Below are 16,040 nucleotides of genomic sequence, written 5' to 3'. Positions count from 1 at the left end.
CAAGAGCCAGATTTAGATATAATTTATTGCAATAGAAAAAGACCCATGAAATGAAGATCGGTGATGCAGACATAAGTGTATTGAGTTCATATTTCCTCCTATGCGGATCCTGTTATATGCCGAGGAGAGTCGGCGCGCCATCTTGTCACCATGCCAACCGCAGGCAAAACTAGTGAGCCTTTGTAGGCATTACAGATGAAAGAAAGCTAATAGAATGGGTCCAGGCATCAAGCAGCAAAACCAACCCCTGTGCAAAATGAACCCAAGCAATGGGTGATATTACCACTTCCTGTAGGTCCGCAGGAGGCCTTGTCATTTGGCAGAACATGCGAATAAAATCAGTACTAAAAAGCCATTGAGGATGAGGAGCCACTGTTGTCGTCCGTGATACACGAGGCGAAGCTCAGCCTCCCATTGTGACAGTGATCTCAGCAGGTGCTCAAAACACTGATTCCAGATCCCCATAACTGGCTCCAAAAAGCCATCCAATCATAATACATGTAAATACATACATTCTGATGATTCATCACTTCCAATTGACCCATTTGCTTTGACAGGTTTCAATATTAACATTTAGTTTGAGTAAGTAAAGTGAGTAAGTAAGTAAAAAGTAATTAGCTCGATTGAGATCAAATTTAAAGTTGATTAAGAAGTAGATTAGAATGCATCGTATTTATCGAGACAAAGCAAAGAGAGCAGATTTACACACAGCGATACACAAAGTTAATGGATTATATGAGCATTCGAAGAGCGCAGTAATTGAAAATGAATAATACAGTAATTTCCTTACTGCCTCGTAACAATACCGAACATCTGTGGGGCTTCCGTGTTGTCTAACAAATTAGAGGCATCTCTGTGCTAATGCAGCGCCAATGATATGCATGTTATAAAAGCCTGAGCATAATAAGGCAGAAGAGCAATTGAGTGTCTTTGTAACTGAGCTGAAGGCATTGGCTGTGATGAATGTGTTTAAGCTTAGCTTGGGTTGTTTGAGAGCAAAGCGCTGAGGTAACACGAACACGCTCTGCATTATGCACACACAATGCACAGTGCGGATGAACGGAGTAGCAGCACTGGCAGTTGAAGAAAGGGGGCTCGGGCAACTGTGGGAGCACAAGGCAAAGCAATACCCAGACAACAGCTGGCACAGAGAACATATTGTGGGACTATGCATGAATGCACTCAAGGAACCCAAAAGGAGTCAGTTGACAAAAAAAAAAAATGTCTCCGCGCACATCTGTATGGTTGGAAGCAGTTTATATTTTAGCAATGCACCACTCTGCCTTATGCCGATGTCAGACAACACCAATCAAGCCTGAATTTGAGCCGACAGATTTGTCACAGACAAACGTAGTTTGTTCATGTGCCGTCTGGAACGCTTCGTGGTCTGGACTGAATCTTGACAGAAGTATGCGACAATTGGGCGGGGTCTGGTCGATGACGGATTTATAGTGTGATGTCTCACCCGATCCAAGACAGAGAATTATATTTATCTGGTAGTCTGACAGCGCAATCGTTGTGAATGACAAAAAAGTCGTGTTGTTTGACAAGGCCACTAAACGCTGCACAGCACATGCTACCATGAATCCACCAGCGTGAACAGCGTTATGCAAAAACAAAAATATTGATGGATTGATTTACTGAACATAGAAACACATTACAAGTTAGAAACGGACTACCGGTTAACTTTGGAATATGTTTCAAAACCCTCATGTTCACTTTCAGAGCCATCCATAATGTCATCTCACAATACCTGTTGTTCATGACACAGGTTGCCACCACATTTCACACACTTCTATCCACATTCTCTCCACCTGACTGCCCACCGCATCACATACCTCTCCTGGAACGCACTACCATCTGACCTGAGCAACACGGGCTCCTTTTCCCTTTTCAATTTCCCTTCCAAATCATTTTTTTACATTGATGTTCTTGCCTTTTTGTTTTGTTTTGTTTTTTGACACGGTATATTACAGTTTGAAATCGCCGATGGTATAGTGGTACACTTGTCTGGCATGCGTGCGGGCAGCATGCGATCGGTTTCCACTCAGTGACCGTGTAAATGGTTGTCTCTATGTGTGCCCTGCAACTGACTGGCAACCAGGGTGTAGTCCGTCTTCCGCCGGAAGTCAGCTGGGATAGGCTCCAACATCCCTGTGATCCTGTACAGGATGAGCGGTGTTGAAAATGTATGGATGGATATTACAGTGTGATCGTGTGTTCTTCTTTGTTGCTCTGAAAGGCACCTTAAACTAAAATGGTTGCGAGTGAACCGACACTAAACTGTTGTTCCTCTTTCGCATCCCGGCTGTCTGTAAATTTTTAAGCGAGTGTGTTTGTATGGGTTTCCTCAGTCATCTGCCTTTTGCCCGAAGTGAGCTGGGACAGGCTCCAGCAACCCCCCGCCACACCCACGACCCGCGACCCTGTTCAGGATGAGCGGTGTTAAAAATAGATGGATGGGTTTTTACGGTTCAAGCAAGTCCTATGAGCAAAAAAAATAGGCGGAGAAGGTCCCGTGCTTAAGTACAGAAATAGTTGTTCCCACAAAGCAGACCGAATATATGCATGCCTGTGAGCAATGCTGTGCTTGTATGTGTTGTTGCTCTCTGTGCATTATAGTCGTAGCTGTTTGAAGGTTTGTAATTACCGTAAGATGTATGCTAATTTCCAGTATCCCATCTCCAAATTAAAAGCCCATTTTTCACAGAATGTGCCCTTAAAAGGCAAAGGTGCATGAATGCATTTTGTCATTTCTCAGTGAATAGTGCATTGATTAATCCAAATGACAAAATCCAGCCATAAGCAAGAAATGAGAATCAGAAGGAATAAAAATTGGGGCTGATTAAAATTTGAATGATTCAGAGCTGATGAAAGACAACACTATTTAGTCCTATTGTTCAAGACAAGGATCTGATTTGGAGAGACCTTCGTATGAAATGATACCATGAGTACCTTATAAATTTCTGCATAACTGATGTAAGAAAGAAAATGTTGCACCAAATGACTAATGTCCCGAGTTCCTGAGTTGAAAAAAAAATCCCCTAAGAAAAGGCTCAAAGGGCACGGATGTGTTTAACTGAAAAAAAGAACAATGGACAAAAGACATGCATTAAGATTCTCCATAATTCTCTAGGCTTGCTCTACAAACGGTCTAAACCTACCCTCGTGCTCACTGTGAATAGCAACAATAAGTGACCGCGATTTTAATAATTTACAAGTCAGATGGACATGTGATTTTACAGTTAGTTGTCCGTTAGTAATTAACTTGCTCACTATGCACTGTGGTTTGAAACTAAGACATTGATTGACAGTGTGGATTTGTTTAATAGGGATTTCTTTGGATACGCGTAGAATGGGATATCTGACATGTTACACAATGGAAAGTCCCATCTCACACTCAATCACAGGAAGAAGGAATAATACCCAAAAAAAAAAAAAACCCTTCAGAAATAAAAAGCAGGAAACACTCTCCTGGGTCCACTTAGCCACTTTAGCACTCTCAATCATACCAAGCCTTTTTTTTTTACAGAAGTGCTGTCATACCTTCCATCAAGTTCTCAATAGAAGCACCCTAAAAGTGGCAGAGTAATGAATAAATCATATACGTATGCCCTCGGCATTACTATCAAGCACTCCATTAAGAGCAAAATTGCATTTGTGTAATAACTTTGAGTGGCAGTATTTGGATGTGCACTTCCATTGCCAGATACATAAATGATTGGCCAGAGTCCACAAAAAAAAAAACTGCCGAAAAGCAGAATGAAGGTGACCTGGGTGGCCGTGTTAAGAAAGAATAGTGTAGCTGGCGAAGACTGAGCAGAAGACAAGCAATTGAATGTTTGACAGAATAATAAACATTGGGAGCATACTGTTTATGTCTTCTATTAAATAAGGATTGGCAGATTTAAACAGAACACACAGTCAACGCATTCACATCTCATTGTCCACACTCCTAGAGGTCATTTACCCTTCAGTCGGGTCTCTCAATTATTTATTTGCAAATTTAGTATCACTCAAAGTCTCTCTTAGGGACAAAATTACACTCTCTACGGAGAATGAAACCTCTGCCTATAATGGATTTCATATTCATCAACACTCACGCCAATGGCAATTAGGACCATAATGGCTCCAAAATCCAAAAGCCCCACCCTGAACATGATGTCAGACACTCAAAAAGATGAAATCATTTCCTAAGTGTAATGCTTTAGATCATGACCATCGTGCTTTTCATAGCACTATGCGGTGCTTTTCAAATAATGCACATCCATTTGTATTGTGATGAGATGATTTTAGCCTTGTAGGAGTGCGATAAATGCAGTAAATGAACAAAAGCCACACAACTCCCCCATTGACTTGCATATTCATTTTCTTCCCTTCACCCAATGAGTGTACTCAATTACCAACTTTTTAAAACTCATCTGAGTCAGTCTTTTTTTTTTTCAGAATTTTGAAAATTAGCACATCCGCACTTTTTCACACTTTGCATCATTCTCACGAATGTTGCATGGATTTTATATTTCGTTTGGTTTTGTCATGAGGAAGATTCAAAACATTCTGGGCTCTATTTTTGTGACCATTACAAGATTGGCGCAAGGGCTTGCACAGGGTCGGGCAAGGCTGCAGCTCTGGAGCGCTGACATGACCAAACGCACCCACAAACCCTCCTCCAGCCCAACCCACTAAGCAGAGGATTGACACCTGAACACGAAGGGGAAGATGGATCAGACCCTCAACAAGATGAAATCATTTCTTAAATGTCTTGCTCTAGAGCAGGGGTGTCAAACTCATTTCACATGGTGGGCCAAATACGGCCTCGGTAGATGTCAAGTGGGCCGGACCATGAAAATGATACCATACTTTGCTATAAATAACAAAAACAATCTGTCTTCCCTTTGTTTTGATACAAAATAAGCACAAGAACATGAGGAAAATGTTGAAATTTAATGAACATATCTTTTACAAAACATTTCAGGAAGCACCTTACATTTCCTTCGACAAATGTGCAATTTACTTTTATCATTCACAAATATGCATTGCAACTGATCCCACTGATTGTACAAACTTTAACAAGTAATTGGTATTGAAAAATATAGTAATGCACTTTAAGATTAAACGAGATTTATAAAGAAAGGAAGTTTTAAACCATTTACATGTGCATATAAAATCTAAATGTAATCCCTGCCTACACCTTACAAATTAAGGAGAGTGCTATTAAATGTGTAAATGTGAGAGTGCTATTGATAGCGTCTGCTGTCATGGGTCTGTCTCAGTGACGGACTGAGGCTGCTGTTGTCTTTTTCTCTGATCAAAACAGTGTCCCCTTGCGGATACTCAATGAATTGCACCTTATTTAAAATATTAATTCTGTGTCTTTTATGCATTTTTTTTTCACTTTTAAATTATCCTGCGGGCCTGATTGAACTTCCTTGCGGGCCGGTTCCGGCCCGCGGGCCGTATGTTTGACACCCCTGCTCTAGAGCTTTTGTCATGAATATAGTGTTCTTAAATGGTGCACTGTACATCCATTTTTATTGTGATGGGATGTTTCTAGTCTTCTAATAATGCACTAAATGCAGTAAACATCTCAGTGACCACCTTGACTTTTGAGTCAAAAAATTATTTCCAACCCTCTCTCGCCAACGACTGCTCCTATGCTGTTTGTGGACTATCAGGTTCCGCCTTGTGTGTGCCAGACCCTTATTACCAAGTTGGCTGACAGTTTAATGAGCCCCTAGCTTGGTGTCAGCAACACATTGAGAAATTGCTGCTGCTGCCATATTGTGTGCGCCCACTTGAGCATTTGAGCAAGGCAAAAAACCAGTCATTAGCTCGCCATCACGTCCCAAATAGTGATGTGTTATCCACCTGATTCCGATTCCTTTGTCTAGCCTGAACATTCTACTTGGCTTCTTTGTGTGGCCCTCAGTGCTGCAATGTGCATACTGAGCCACGTGCATTCATGATATGGTATGATATATACATTGCTGGGGTTGTCATTTATTCGTCTCGTGATCGATGTGGGCCCGAATGTCTTCGAGGAGCAATTATGTTTTTTTACATTTTAATTGCCACAAGTTGACGATATTATAATGAGGAAATATAATTAAAATGAATGGACATGTTAAGGACCATACAAAAATCGCAGCCTGTAACAATGAAAGTGTGCCCCCTAGTGTCAAGAGATCACACATTCAAGCGCAGACAGTGGCCCAACACTAATGGCCAGGCTGTAGTCACTAATGATCTGGATAGGAGAAGACATTAGAAGTCTGATTGAACACGTAGGGGCTGCTGCGATAGCTTCACTACCTGCACTGGCGTCTCGTCACTTTCCCCACCCCCGCTCTTCATGCTCCCACCTCAGCGCCTCACACAGAGAAGTGACCTTTACAGAGATCTGCCTGTGACTGATGGATTGGAGGAGCACTGCAGGCGGTGCCATCAAAACGCAAAGCCAAGAGGCCAAACCCTATAGTTAGCACTCCAAAAAGGTAAGTAAAAGGTTGTTTTAAGCAGCATTCAGGTCTCCCGTAGTGCTTCTACATCATATCGGCAGCGTGTGACTCAAAGGTAATTGGCTAGTTCACACAATCTAAAGTGTATTTCCCTTGTTCGCACTCCACCTCCTCTTAACAGCTGCCAGTTCTGATACAAACTCATTTGATGTAGGGTCCCCAAAGACAGACGGCAAGTTTTCAGTTCCTTTGCGAGAAAAGTCACCATTCATTGATGATGTAGAGTCCCAGCAGGGAGCGACATAAGTGAGGACCTCTCTTAAAAGAGTGATTCATATTGCTATTCATATTTAAAAAGATGTTTTCATTGCCAAAGGGGGGTGCCTTTCAAAAATGGAACAATTGTTCAGTGTTCATGTGGCCAAACCTTTAATAATTGTAATTGTATCATTGTTATGTATTTTGTTTTGCATTCATGTCGTGCATATCAGCAGTTACAAAATGTATAAATTGGGCGTCGTCACGGTTCTGTTTGTGACCAACAGGTGGCACTGTAGGGCTCCACCTGCAGCGACACACCTGTTGGTCATTACGTCATGAGTTGTATAAAAGGACTCCCGCCCCGACCACTCATTGTCGGGTCATTGTTTGTTTGTTGGTTCCTGTCATGTTTGTTCTGTAATGATGTTTAGGTCATGTTTCTGTTACTATTAGTTTTGAGCTTCAGTCATGGTTTTTGTTTGATACTTTGGATTCGTTTTGTTTTTAGGACTTTTTTTTGGATTTAGTTTTCTGTGTTTTTATCAATACAATTCTTCAGGTACAACCTGCTCCTCCCTCCTGCCTGCTTTTTGGGGTCCACCACCACCTTCCTTCTTTCTTTCTTTCTTTTCTGATTGATATAAAAATGATCTATTTATATATAAATACATAACTTGGGGTAGGACTAGATAAGTTTTTTACTTCTTCCTACTCCTTTGAACATAATAATTGTGTTGTATGATGACTGATTTCTCTTTCCTTTTTACTATTTTACTTACCTTACTTTCTGTCTATTTATTACTGTATATGTTTTTATGTTCAATAAACAATAAACAAACAAACAAAACAAACAAACAAACCACGGCAACGTGACAGCCGTATTATAATTCACCCTTGCGATTGGCTGGCAATCACTTCAGGGTGAACCCCGCCGACTGCCCAAAGACGGTTGCGATAGGCTCGAGCATGCCTGAGAATGAGCGTCTCAGATAATGCATGGATGGATGGATGGATAATTCATCCTATCATTGTACTTATCTATCTATCTAGCCCGCTAGCTAGCTAGGCAATGACATCAACAAGACATCATTACAACAGCATTGCTTTTTTTTCAGCATGATCTTGATCTTCATGCAGAAAACTCTACGAACAACTTGCTAGCACTGTAAAAAGAAATATAAGACAGACATTAGTGTGTGATGTTACTCCCACGACCCAAGCCCGGATATGTTGTAGAGAATGAATGGATGGATAAACATTAGTGTGGTTGAATGCCTGGTTCTCAGTATTTACACAGAACATTTGATTTTTATCTGTGTATGTTCTGACCCTTTTTTTTGTGGAAAACCACAAACTGGCCTAAGTGCCAAACTAACTATCAGCAGCTGGAGGTTGTTATAGGTTGCCATAGCCTTGTTGACTTTTAAGAGTCTTCGACAATAATGAGGAGGCTAAATCTGCTTGATTATTGTTTCCTATCGTTATTTCCTCTTCCTGAGACAGCCTTCCTCCGGGGGACAAAAGTCTAATCTGAGTGCAGACAGACTCACCATGCTGCACCTCCCTGTGCTCCAGCTCCTTTCTGAGCTGCTGCTGCTGCTCCTTCATCCTGGCCAGCTCTTGGCTGCTCCCTGAGCTGAGACTGTGTAGCCTCTTGACCAGGGCCTCCAGTCGCTCCTGCTCCTGGTACACCGCCTTCATCTCAGCCTTCAGCTCCTTGGCACTGCTGAAGTCGTTACCTACAGCAGTGCGCCACAGAAACACATTATTGCATAGACCTTTCATTAATGAATGACTTTTACATTAACGGTGTAATTAAATGAAGTTAATGGAGCTTGTATAAGTAGAGTAAAACCCTTAAGGTCAAGCACATTCCAGGACACTGCTCATCCTCTAATGTGTTTGGATTAAGAATACATTTTCCCATGGGAAATAATGGAAATACAATGAATTGGTTCCAGGGTCCAAGTATTGCCATCATAAAACCTTTATTAACCGTGCAGGAAAGTAACATAAAAAGGACCATTGAAATTAACCATATGATGAACATGCAAAGAGAGTTTACTGCTTTGAGGTGAGCCGTTTTACATTAAAAAAATGCACAGCTAATTTTCCAGCATCCATTCCTTTCTTTTATCATTACTGCCGACTTATTGCTTTACAGTTCAGAAGATCTTGGTACGAATACAAGCTTCCTTGCGTGTTCTCCACATGCTTGCATGAGTTTTCTGAGTCACTCATGCATCTTCCCAAATTCTAAAAACATACATGTTAGGTTAATTGAAAAGTTGAAATTGCCCATAGGTGTGAGTGTCAATGTATGTGTGCCTGGAGACTGGCTGGTGACCAGACCACAGCTGACACATAAACATACTGTACCAGTATGCATAAAGTAATCTGTTCTTACAAGATATGGTGAAGTCTTTCATTCAATCATGAATGGCAGATGTTCGACTTCTGGATTTTTGTGCAATGTAAGAGGCATGTTTTTAAGATTCTAGATTTTTTTGAGGGGGTACTTCTTAATTGCTTCTAAAATGTTTTGGGGTCCACTCTAAGCTAAGAAGGCATGACAATGGACGAAAGGTAGAGTCACCTGAGATGGCGGCCAGTTTGGCTTCATGCAAAGCTAAGAGCTGAGTTTCAGTCTCACTGACTTTCCTCCTGAGGCTGCTGCCCAGCTTCTGACTCATAACCACCTAGAGAAAGAAAGGAGCAGGGAGGGGGGAGGTTAGTCACTAAAAGGCACGTGGATCCCAGAGGATGCACGGTTCATTTCCAGCTCTGTTGCCATGTTCCTTTCCAACTCATTCTTACAAGATGTCATCAATTCGTTTCGATTCTCCCTCTTCTTTGAATACACAGCAGAGCCTGATGGTTTGCATGTCTCTAACCTTTAGGAAGACAAAGACTTCTCCGCCTTTCATGCGCATGTGTGCAAATGTGAAATCTCCATAAAAGGTGCCATAGTAATGTCAGACAGGAGAAAGGCACTGAATGTCACCGGGGATGTGACACCTCAGCTCTTGCGAGCTGATGGCAAGCTGATGGCTACTGATAAAACCTGTCTGGCCTCCATCGGCCCTTTAAACTCCTGTTTTTATAGAGTGTAGAGGAGACAGCCAGACACAATGCCCACAACTCAGCTCTCATCTTTTCAGGAACTACATTCATGGCTCAAAGGGACACGGAGGAGGATTCGCCTTTATGTTTCTTTCTTGAACCTGATACTGTTTTGTGCTCGACTTTGAAAATGTTGTCAAATGGGTTGGTTTTCCTGAGGAAGAGCATCTCCAAGGGGGTCTTCTTCACACAGAAATATAAAAATCCGTCAAGCTTTTCTAACTCTATTTAAAGCTTCATCCAAATTAGAAGCTGTTTCCAACATACAAGGCATTTATGTAATTGGTGATTTAATTTCGAGACAGACAAATTTGAAAGCGAAAAACATGTTTGATGAACTGATTTGTTTGTTTTTTTTAATCACTCTTGAACAGCTGGTGTACAAAAAAATGAAAGCTAATTTGAAACAAAACAGTCGCCTCTGCAATTTCCACATGCAGTATATAGAGATCAGTCAGTGGGAAATGCAAACCTATGAGGGGCATGCAAGGTCACTCTCAATCTCAAAGTGCGACTGCGTCAGACTCGCCTGATAGCCCGTAAGCAAGACTCGACTTGGTATTCATGGTGGGATGGAGACAAGATACCACTTAACAACAATAAATAGGTTAACAATGGAGCTATACACTCAGTCAGTCATAAAAGAAGAGCTCCGCATGACTTTTTTTCTCTCTACCGCCGCACTTTAGTGAAATCACGGATCTGCAGTCCTCACCTCTCGTAAATAACTAACCAGTAAAGGGAGAGATGCTACTCCTGCTAAATGTCAGCTCACTATTTTGGAAAGATATAGGTCTTCTTTTCCAATGAGTGAAATCAGCACAATATACAGTACATGAATATAATACATTTCCAGGATCAACCCTTCAAAATTGTACCCTTCATTGGGACTTGACTAATCACCCCCAGGACGTTACAATTTAGAACGACACTAATAATGCCAGATTCGTTAGTGTTTGGGGTCCAATCAGTGACAAACTATTTTTAGAACCGACCCATGGACTAGTTTAGTACAGTATATGCTGTTTTACTTAAGAGTGACTAAAAACTTTGAACACTCTTGACTTCTCTTTGTTTTGTTTTGTTTTTTTTTTGTCACAGAAAAGATGACACACAGATACACTGCATTTTTAACAGGATACTTTCAAAACAACATCTTCTGCTGATTCTGACCCTTCCACTAAAGCCATGGAGAGTTCACTGCCTCATCAAATAGAAATAACTGCATGAATACAAACCCCGACATTTAGCATGCGGATTTATCAAGCTGAAGCTGATGCAGAGCGCATCCTTTCAATTTCAACATCCCACTCATTGAAATTCATACACATTCACTCATCCCCCCGCCACCCAAAAAAAAATAAAAAATATGCCTTACTTTGGCAGTAGCTTCCTTGATGGATAGATTCAATGCCTCTCGACTTGGTATTCATGGTGGGATGGAGACAAGATACCACTTAACAACAATAAATAGGTTAACAATGGAGCTATACACTCAGTCAGTCATAAAAGAAGAGCTCCGCATGACTTTTTTTCTCTCTACCGCCGCACTTTAGTGAAATCACGGATCTGCAGTCCTCACCTCTCGTAAATAACTAACCAGTAAAGGGAGAGATGCTACTCCTGCTAAATGTCAGCTCACTATTTTGGAAAGATATAGGTCTTCTTTTCCAATGAGTGAAATCAGCACAATATACAGTACATGAATATAATACATTTCCAGGATCAACCCTTCAAAATTGTACCCTTCATTGGGACTTGACTAATCACCCCCAGGACGTTACAATTTAGAACGACACTAATAACGCCAGATTCGTTAGTGTTTGGGGTCCAATCAGTGACAAACTATTTTTAGAACCGACCCATGGACTAGTTTAGTACAGTATATGCTGTTTTACTTAAGAGTGACTAAAAACTTTGAACACTCTTGACTTCTCTTTGTTTTGTTTTGTTTTTTTTTTGTCACAGAAAAGATGACACACAGATACACTGCATTTTTAACAGGATACTTTCAAAACAACATCTTCTGCTGATTCTGACCCTTCCACTAAAGCCATGGAGAGTTCACTGCCTCATCAAATAGAAATAACTGCATGAATACAAACCCCGACATTTAGCATGCGGATTTATCAAGCTGAAGCTGATGCAGAGCGCATCCTTTCAATTTCAACATCCCACTCATTGAAATTCATACACATTCACTCATCCCCCCGCCACCCAAAAAAAAATAAAAAATATGCCTTACTTTGGCAGTAGCTTCCTTGATGGATAGATTCAATGCCTGCTCCTGTTCCTGAAGTCTACAAAAGGGAATAAAAATGTTACCTCACAATCAAACGGGTAATTTCATGTTTTGTTATCTCCATCCACAAATGATTTCATCTAACATCTTCACATTTGAAGGTTAAATAAAATGTTGGCATTCAAGACATTTAGTGACTTTTCAAACTTTATTAAGGCTGTAATAAAAGTTTTCGTGCGTTTTTTTACCCACTTGTGATCACTCTCGAGACTGAAGAAGAATTTTACACAGACCAAAGTTTGTGAGCAATGACACAAACTTATCAAGCATGCATGATACATTTTAGTGACTCATTCTTTTGATTTTTATGGTGACAAACACGGGCTTTGTTGACTGACCTATTACTGCTGATAAGCGTGTGAATCATTGAATGATATTTCAATCAATGATGAGTGTTAACAAACTGTAAGGTCGCATTTTTTAATTGTGAAAGTAATGAGAGTATTTAGTAGCTGATAAAACGCAGCATAAAATTTGTAATCAAAGAGACAGTGGTCATATTGCTAAGAATTAGTGAACCTTTTAAAAAATATATATGTTCAACGGTGGTGAAGTATGTCTAAACCGCCAGTCTTCTTTTCGTAGGAGCAAGGTGAATATCTTTCACCAAACGAGAAAAAAACATCTCGATGGGCATGACCTGCCCTTTCCCCCCTCATAAATGCAAAACGGCAACACAATCATCTTGCTGACCTGAAACATAGCACACCGAGATTTGCAGCCGAATGCCCAATCTTGGTTGGAAATTTCAATCAGTTTTGAGAATAAACGCATTCTGGCTGAGGTGACAGTATGTCAGATATTAAATTATGCCAGTGATGGTGGATCACGCCACCAGGAAGGTGATAAGTACAATTTACATGTCTTTCTAACAAGTGTTGAGACAGAGAGGCATCCTCAGAGTGCCGGCTTGTGAGCTATTACCATTAGAGATGCAAAGTAATCATTTGCATCTGATGAAAAACATGAACATTCGGAGCAGTGTCGAGCAGGTGTGAGAGAGGAGGAGTTGTAGGGGATGTAAAGAGTTGTGTCACTATACGTTCTCTCGACGAGTCTCATTTTTAAAAGGGTGCATCTTCATTTTGGTGTCGGAGCAAGTCTAGTCTATCGTGTTTGGGACCATGATGTGCCTCGCTGGGTCTTCCGGTGCACAGAACTACCCCGCCCACAACGCACCTGATAATTTGGTAACAGAAAGTAGACTGCAATCGGCATAAATACAGACGCATCTCCATTTGTGTGCCAGAGCAGGTCTGGTCTTGCGTGTTTGGGACCGTGATGCGCCTCACTGGATTTTCCAGTGCTGCCACATTTTATTAACTAAATACAGTGCATGTTGTGAATTAGTGGTGAATGTCGCTATTGAAATCTATATGTGCAACCCAACTCCTGTTTTCCTCTTTACAAGGCACTTGTTTGTGGCGACATGCTCTATTCTGGTAAACAACCTCAATCCAAAAACAGTTTTATGAATATTAGATGAATGTAGCAGGAAGGCAAAGATTAAAGCTCTGGACAAACATGCAACCAACTCAACATGGGCTTTTGGTAATGAAAAAAATACAGTACAATATACTGCCTGCTGAGCTGTCACTACAACTGACAGTTCTCTAGCACCTTCATTAGGTAGCTGACAGTACTGCAGGAATTGTTGCAACTGTGAAAGGAAACAAACTGAGCTTCTCACATTTGACTGAAGCGACATTATTGTATTTTAGCACTGATACATTTAATCTAACCTGAGCATGGAGGGAGGAAGAGAGACAGACATCTGGATGCGGTTCTCAGACATCACGAGATCATGAAGTGTTCGGCTCATGTCTCTCAGCTGGGCCGAGCTGCAGCTCCTCAGCACGGATCCCTCCAGCTCCTCAGCCTCCATCTGCTGCTCCTCCTGCTGGATCTGCTGGTCTAGACATCGACTGCGATCCTTTAGCTCTGCCAGTCTCTGCTGCAGCTCCTCGATTTCCTCCTGCATTGCAATCGTGTACAGAACTTTACCAAAAGCACAGAAATATTTTGTTCTGCACATTCTCCAAGATGGAATTAGGTTTTGAGGAGATGTCAATAGACCGACTGTGACATTTAACATGACAATTTTGGCCAAGCTATTGAGTGGTGAAGTTTGCATGTTCTCTCCGTGCTTGTGTTGGTTTTCGCTTGGTACTCCGACTTCCTTCCACAGTCCAAGAATATGCATGCTATGTTCATTGAAGATTCTTATGCTCACAATCACACCTAGGGATAATTTAGTGTTCAATTAACCTGCCGTGCATGTGTTTGGAATGTGGGAGGAAAACTGGAAGAAAAAAAATCCCTAAATATATTGACAGCCTGTGCTATTAGGAGAACTGAAATTACCTCTACTATTCGTTTCTCTTGTATGAGACGATCTCGACGGCGCGCTGAGTCTGACGGCTCTCCTCCATCGGATTCTGCTCCTGACCTGCTTGATGATACAAAACACAGTCACCTCTGCAAGCTTTGATGGAAACGGAGTGCTTGATGTTTGAGTCGGTCCCAAAGGCCGTCTGTTTCTTTTCAAGTATTTTTCTCAATCTCCGAGTCACTCAGGGGTCATCTGAAAACAGGATGACCTTTATGAAAAGCTTTGACATGTTTAGCATTAGTGTGACGGGTAGTCATTTGAAACCAGCATCTCTGATGGATAAGATAAATAGGTAACTATTGTGTTTGAGCTTTACGCTGCATTTCAGGATGTATGCAGCAGAGCACCGCTTCCTGTCACAAGAGTTATGTTGCACAACTCTGTCACTGCCTGTTTTTAGAACATCCTCATGAACAGGATGGAAAAAAAACAGAGTACCCGGTACATTTTGGAGTATTTAATTCAAAACCACTGAGTGTGATTCACTGTGATAAACAACACTGAAAACGTAACCCTGCAAGTGTGCATGAAAGAATAACAAGGTTATAAAAGCAGATCATTACTGTGTTTATAAGAATACGTACAGCCAAGCTTGTGCTTAAAGCATTCTTTTTTTTTTTTTGCTGTGTAGGTATCGCAATGTTCCTCTCTTTATTAGACCTTAGTGTTCGCAAGGAGACAGTAAATGATAAAGATGATTTTTTTTCATCTGTTCTGGGAACTCTGCATGGAAATATTCAGGAATATGGTTAATGGAAATTTAGGTCAGCATGGGGCCCTAGTGGTTAGTATGTCTGCCTCACTGTTCTGCGATTCGGGGTTCAATCTCAGGTAAGGGCTGTGTGGAGCTTGCATCCTTTCCCCATGCTTACCTGAGTTTTTTTCCCCAAAAATATGCCGGCTATGTTAATTAAAGTTTCTTATCCATAGGTGTGAGTCTGGTTTGAAATATTGTTTGTCCTGTTATTGGCTGGCGACCATTCCAGGTGGTACTCAGTCTACAATCCAAAATCATCTGGGATACGCGATAGCTCACCCACAATCCTAATGAGGACAAGTGCTATTAAAAGGGATGAATGAAAAATCTGCAAAATTGTACAGTGAAGTTGGAAAAAAACTCATATCTCTTGGCATAGTATCGGTTAAAACACATATGTCAAAGTGCCGGCCCGCGGGCCAAATCCGGCCCGCGAGAATGTTTTCAGTGGCCCCTGGGATGATATTGATTTATTATTAGAACCGGCCCGCGGACCGCAGCAAGCCGAGAGCCGGCAGATCTTTTACACGCACCAAAACTACATTTCCCACAATGCAACGGTGACGCGCCAAGCAGTCGGCCGCTTTATTTAAATATTTATTCGTCTAGCAGTCGTTCCCATAACAGTGACATTAGCTTTCAGATACCCATCAAAAATGGCAAAACGGAAGGTGGACACTGAGAACCGGGGGTTTCAAACAAGGTGAGAGTCGAAGAACATGTTCATGGACGTAGCTGGAAAACCTG

At 41.4% G+C, this 16,040-nt stretch overlaps 1 protein-coding gene across 1 annotated transcript in view; it reads right to left on the bottom strand.

The window, feature by feature from the left end:
• The window catches only part of disc1 (DISC1 scaffold protein), a 51,022-nt gene that overhangs the window by 18,102 nt on the left and 16,880 nt on the right, over nucleotides 1-16,040 (bottom strand). Inside the window, exons 6-10 of the mRNA XM_019870635.1 lie at nucleotides 14,509-14,593; nucleotides 13,887-14,119; nucleotides 12,088-12,142; nucleotides 9,316-9,418; nucleotides 8,270-8,458 (exon numbers count right to left, since the gene is read on the bottom strand). Coding sequence (XP_019726194.1) covers nucleotides 8,270-8,458; nucleotides 9,316-9,418; nucleotides 12,088-12,142; nucleotides 13,887-14,119; nucleotides 14,509-14,593 — 665 coding nt within the window. The remainder of the gene's footprint in view (nucleotides 1-8,269; nucleotides 8,459-9,315; nucleotides 9,419-12,087; nucleotides 12,143-13,886; nucleotides 14,120-14,508; nucleotides 14,594-16,040) is intronic.

This window comes from Hippocampus comes, unplaced genomic scaffold (assembly GCF_001891065.2).
Source record: "Hippocampus comes isolate QL1 unplaced genomic scaffold, H_comes_QL1_v1.1 scaffold76, whole genome shotgun sequence".
NCBI lineage: Eukaryota > Metazoa > Chordata > Actinopteri > Syngnathiformes > Syngnathidae > Hippocampus > Hippocampus comes.
This window is presented reverse-complemented; position numbering and strand designations above follow the sequence as displayed.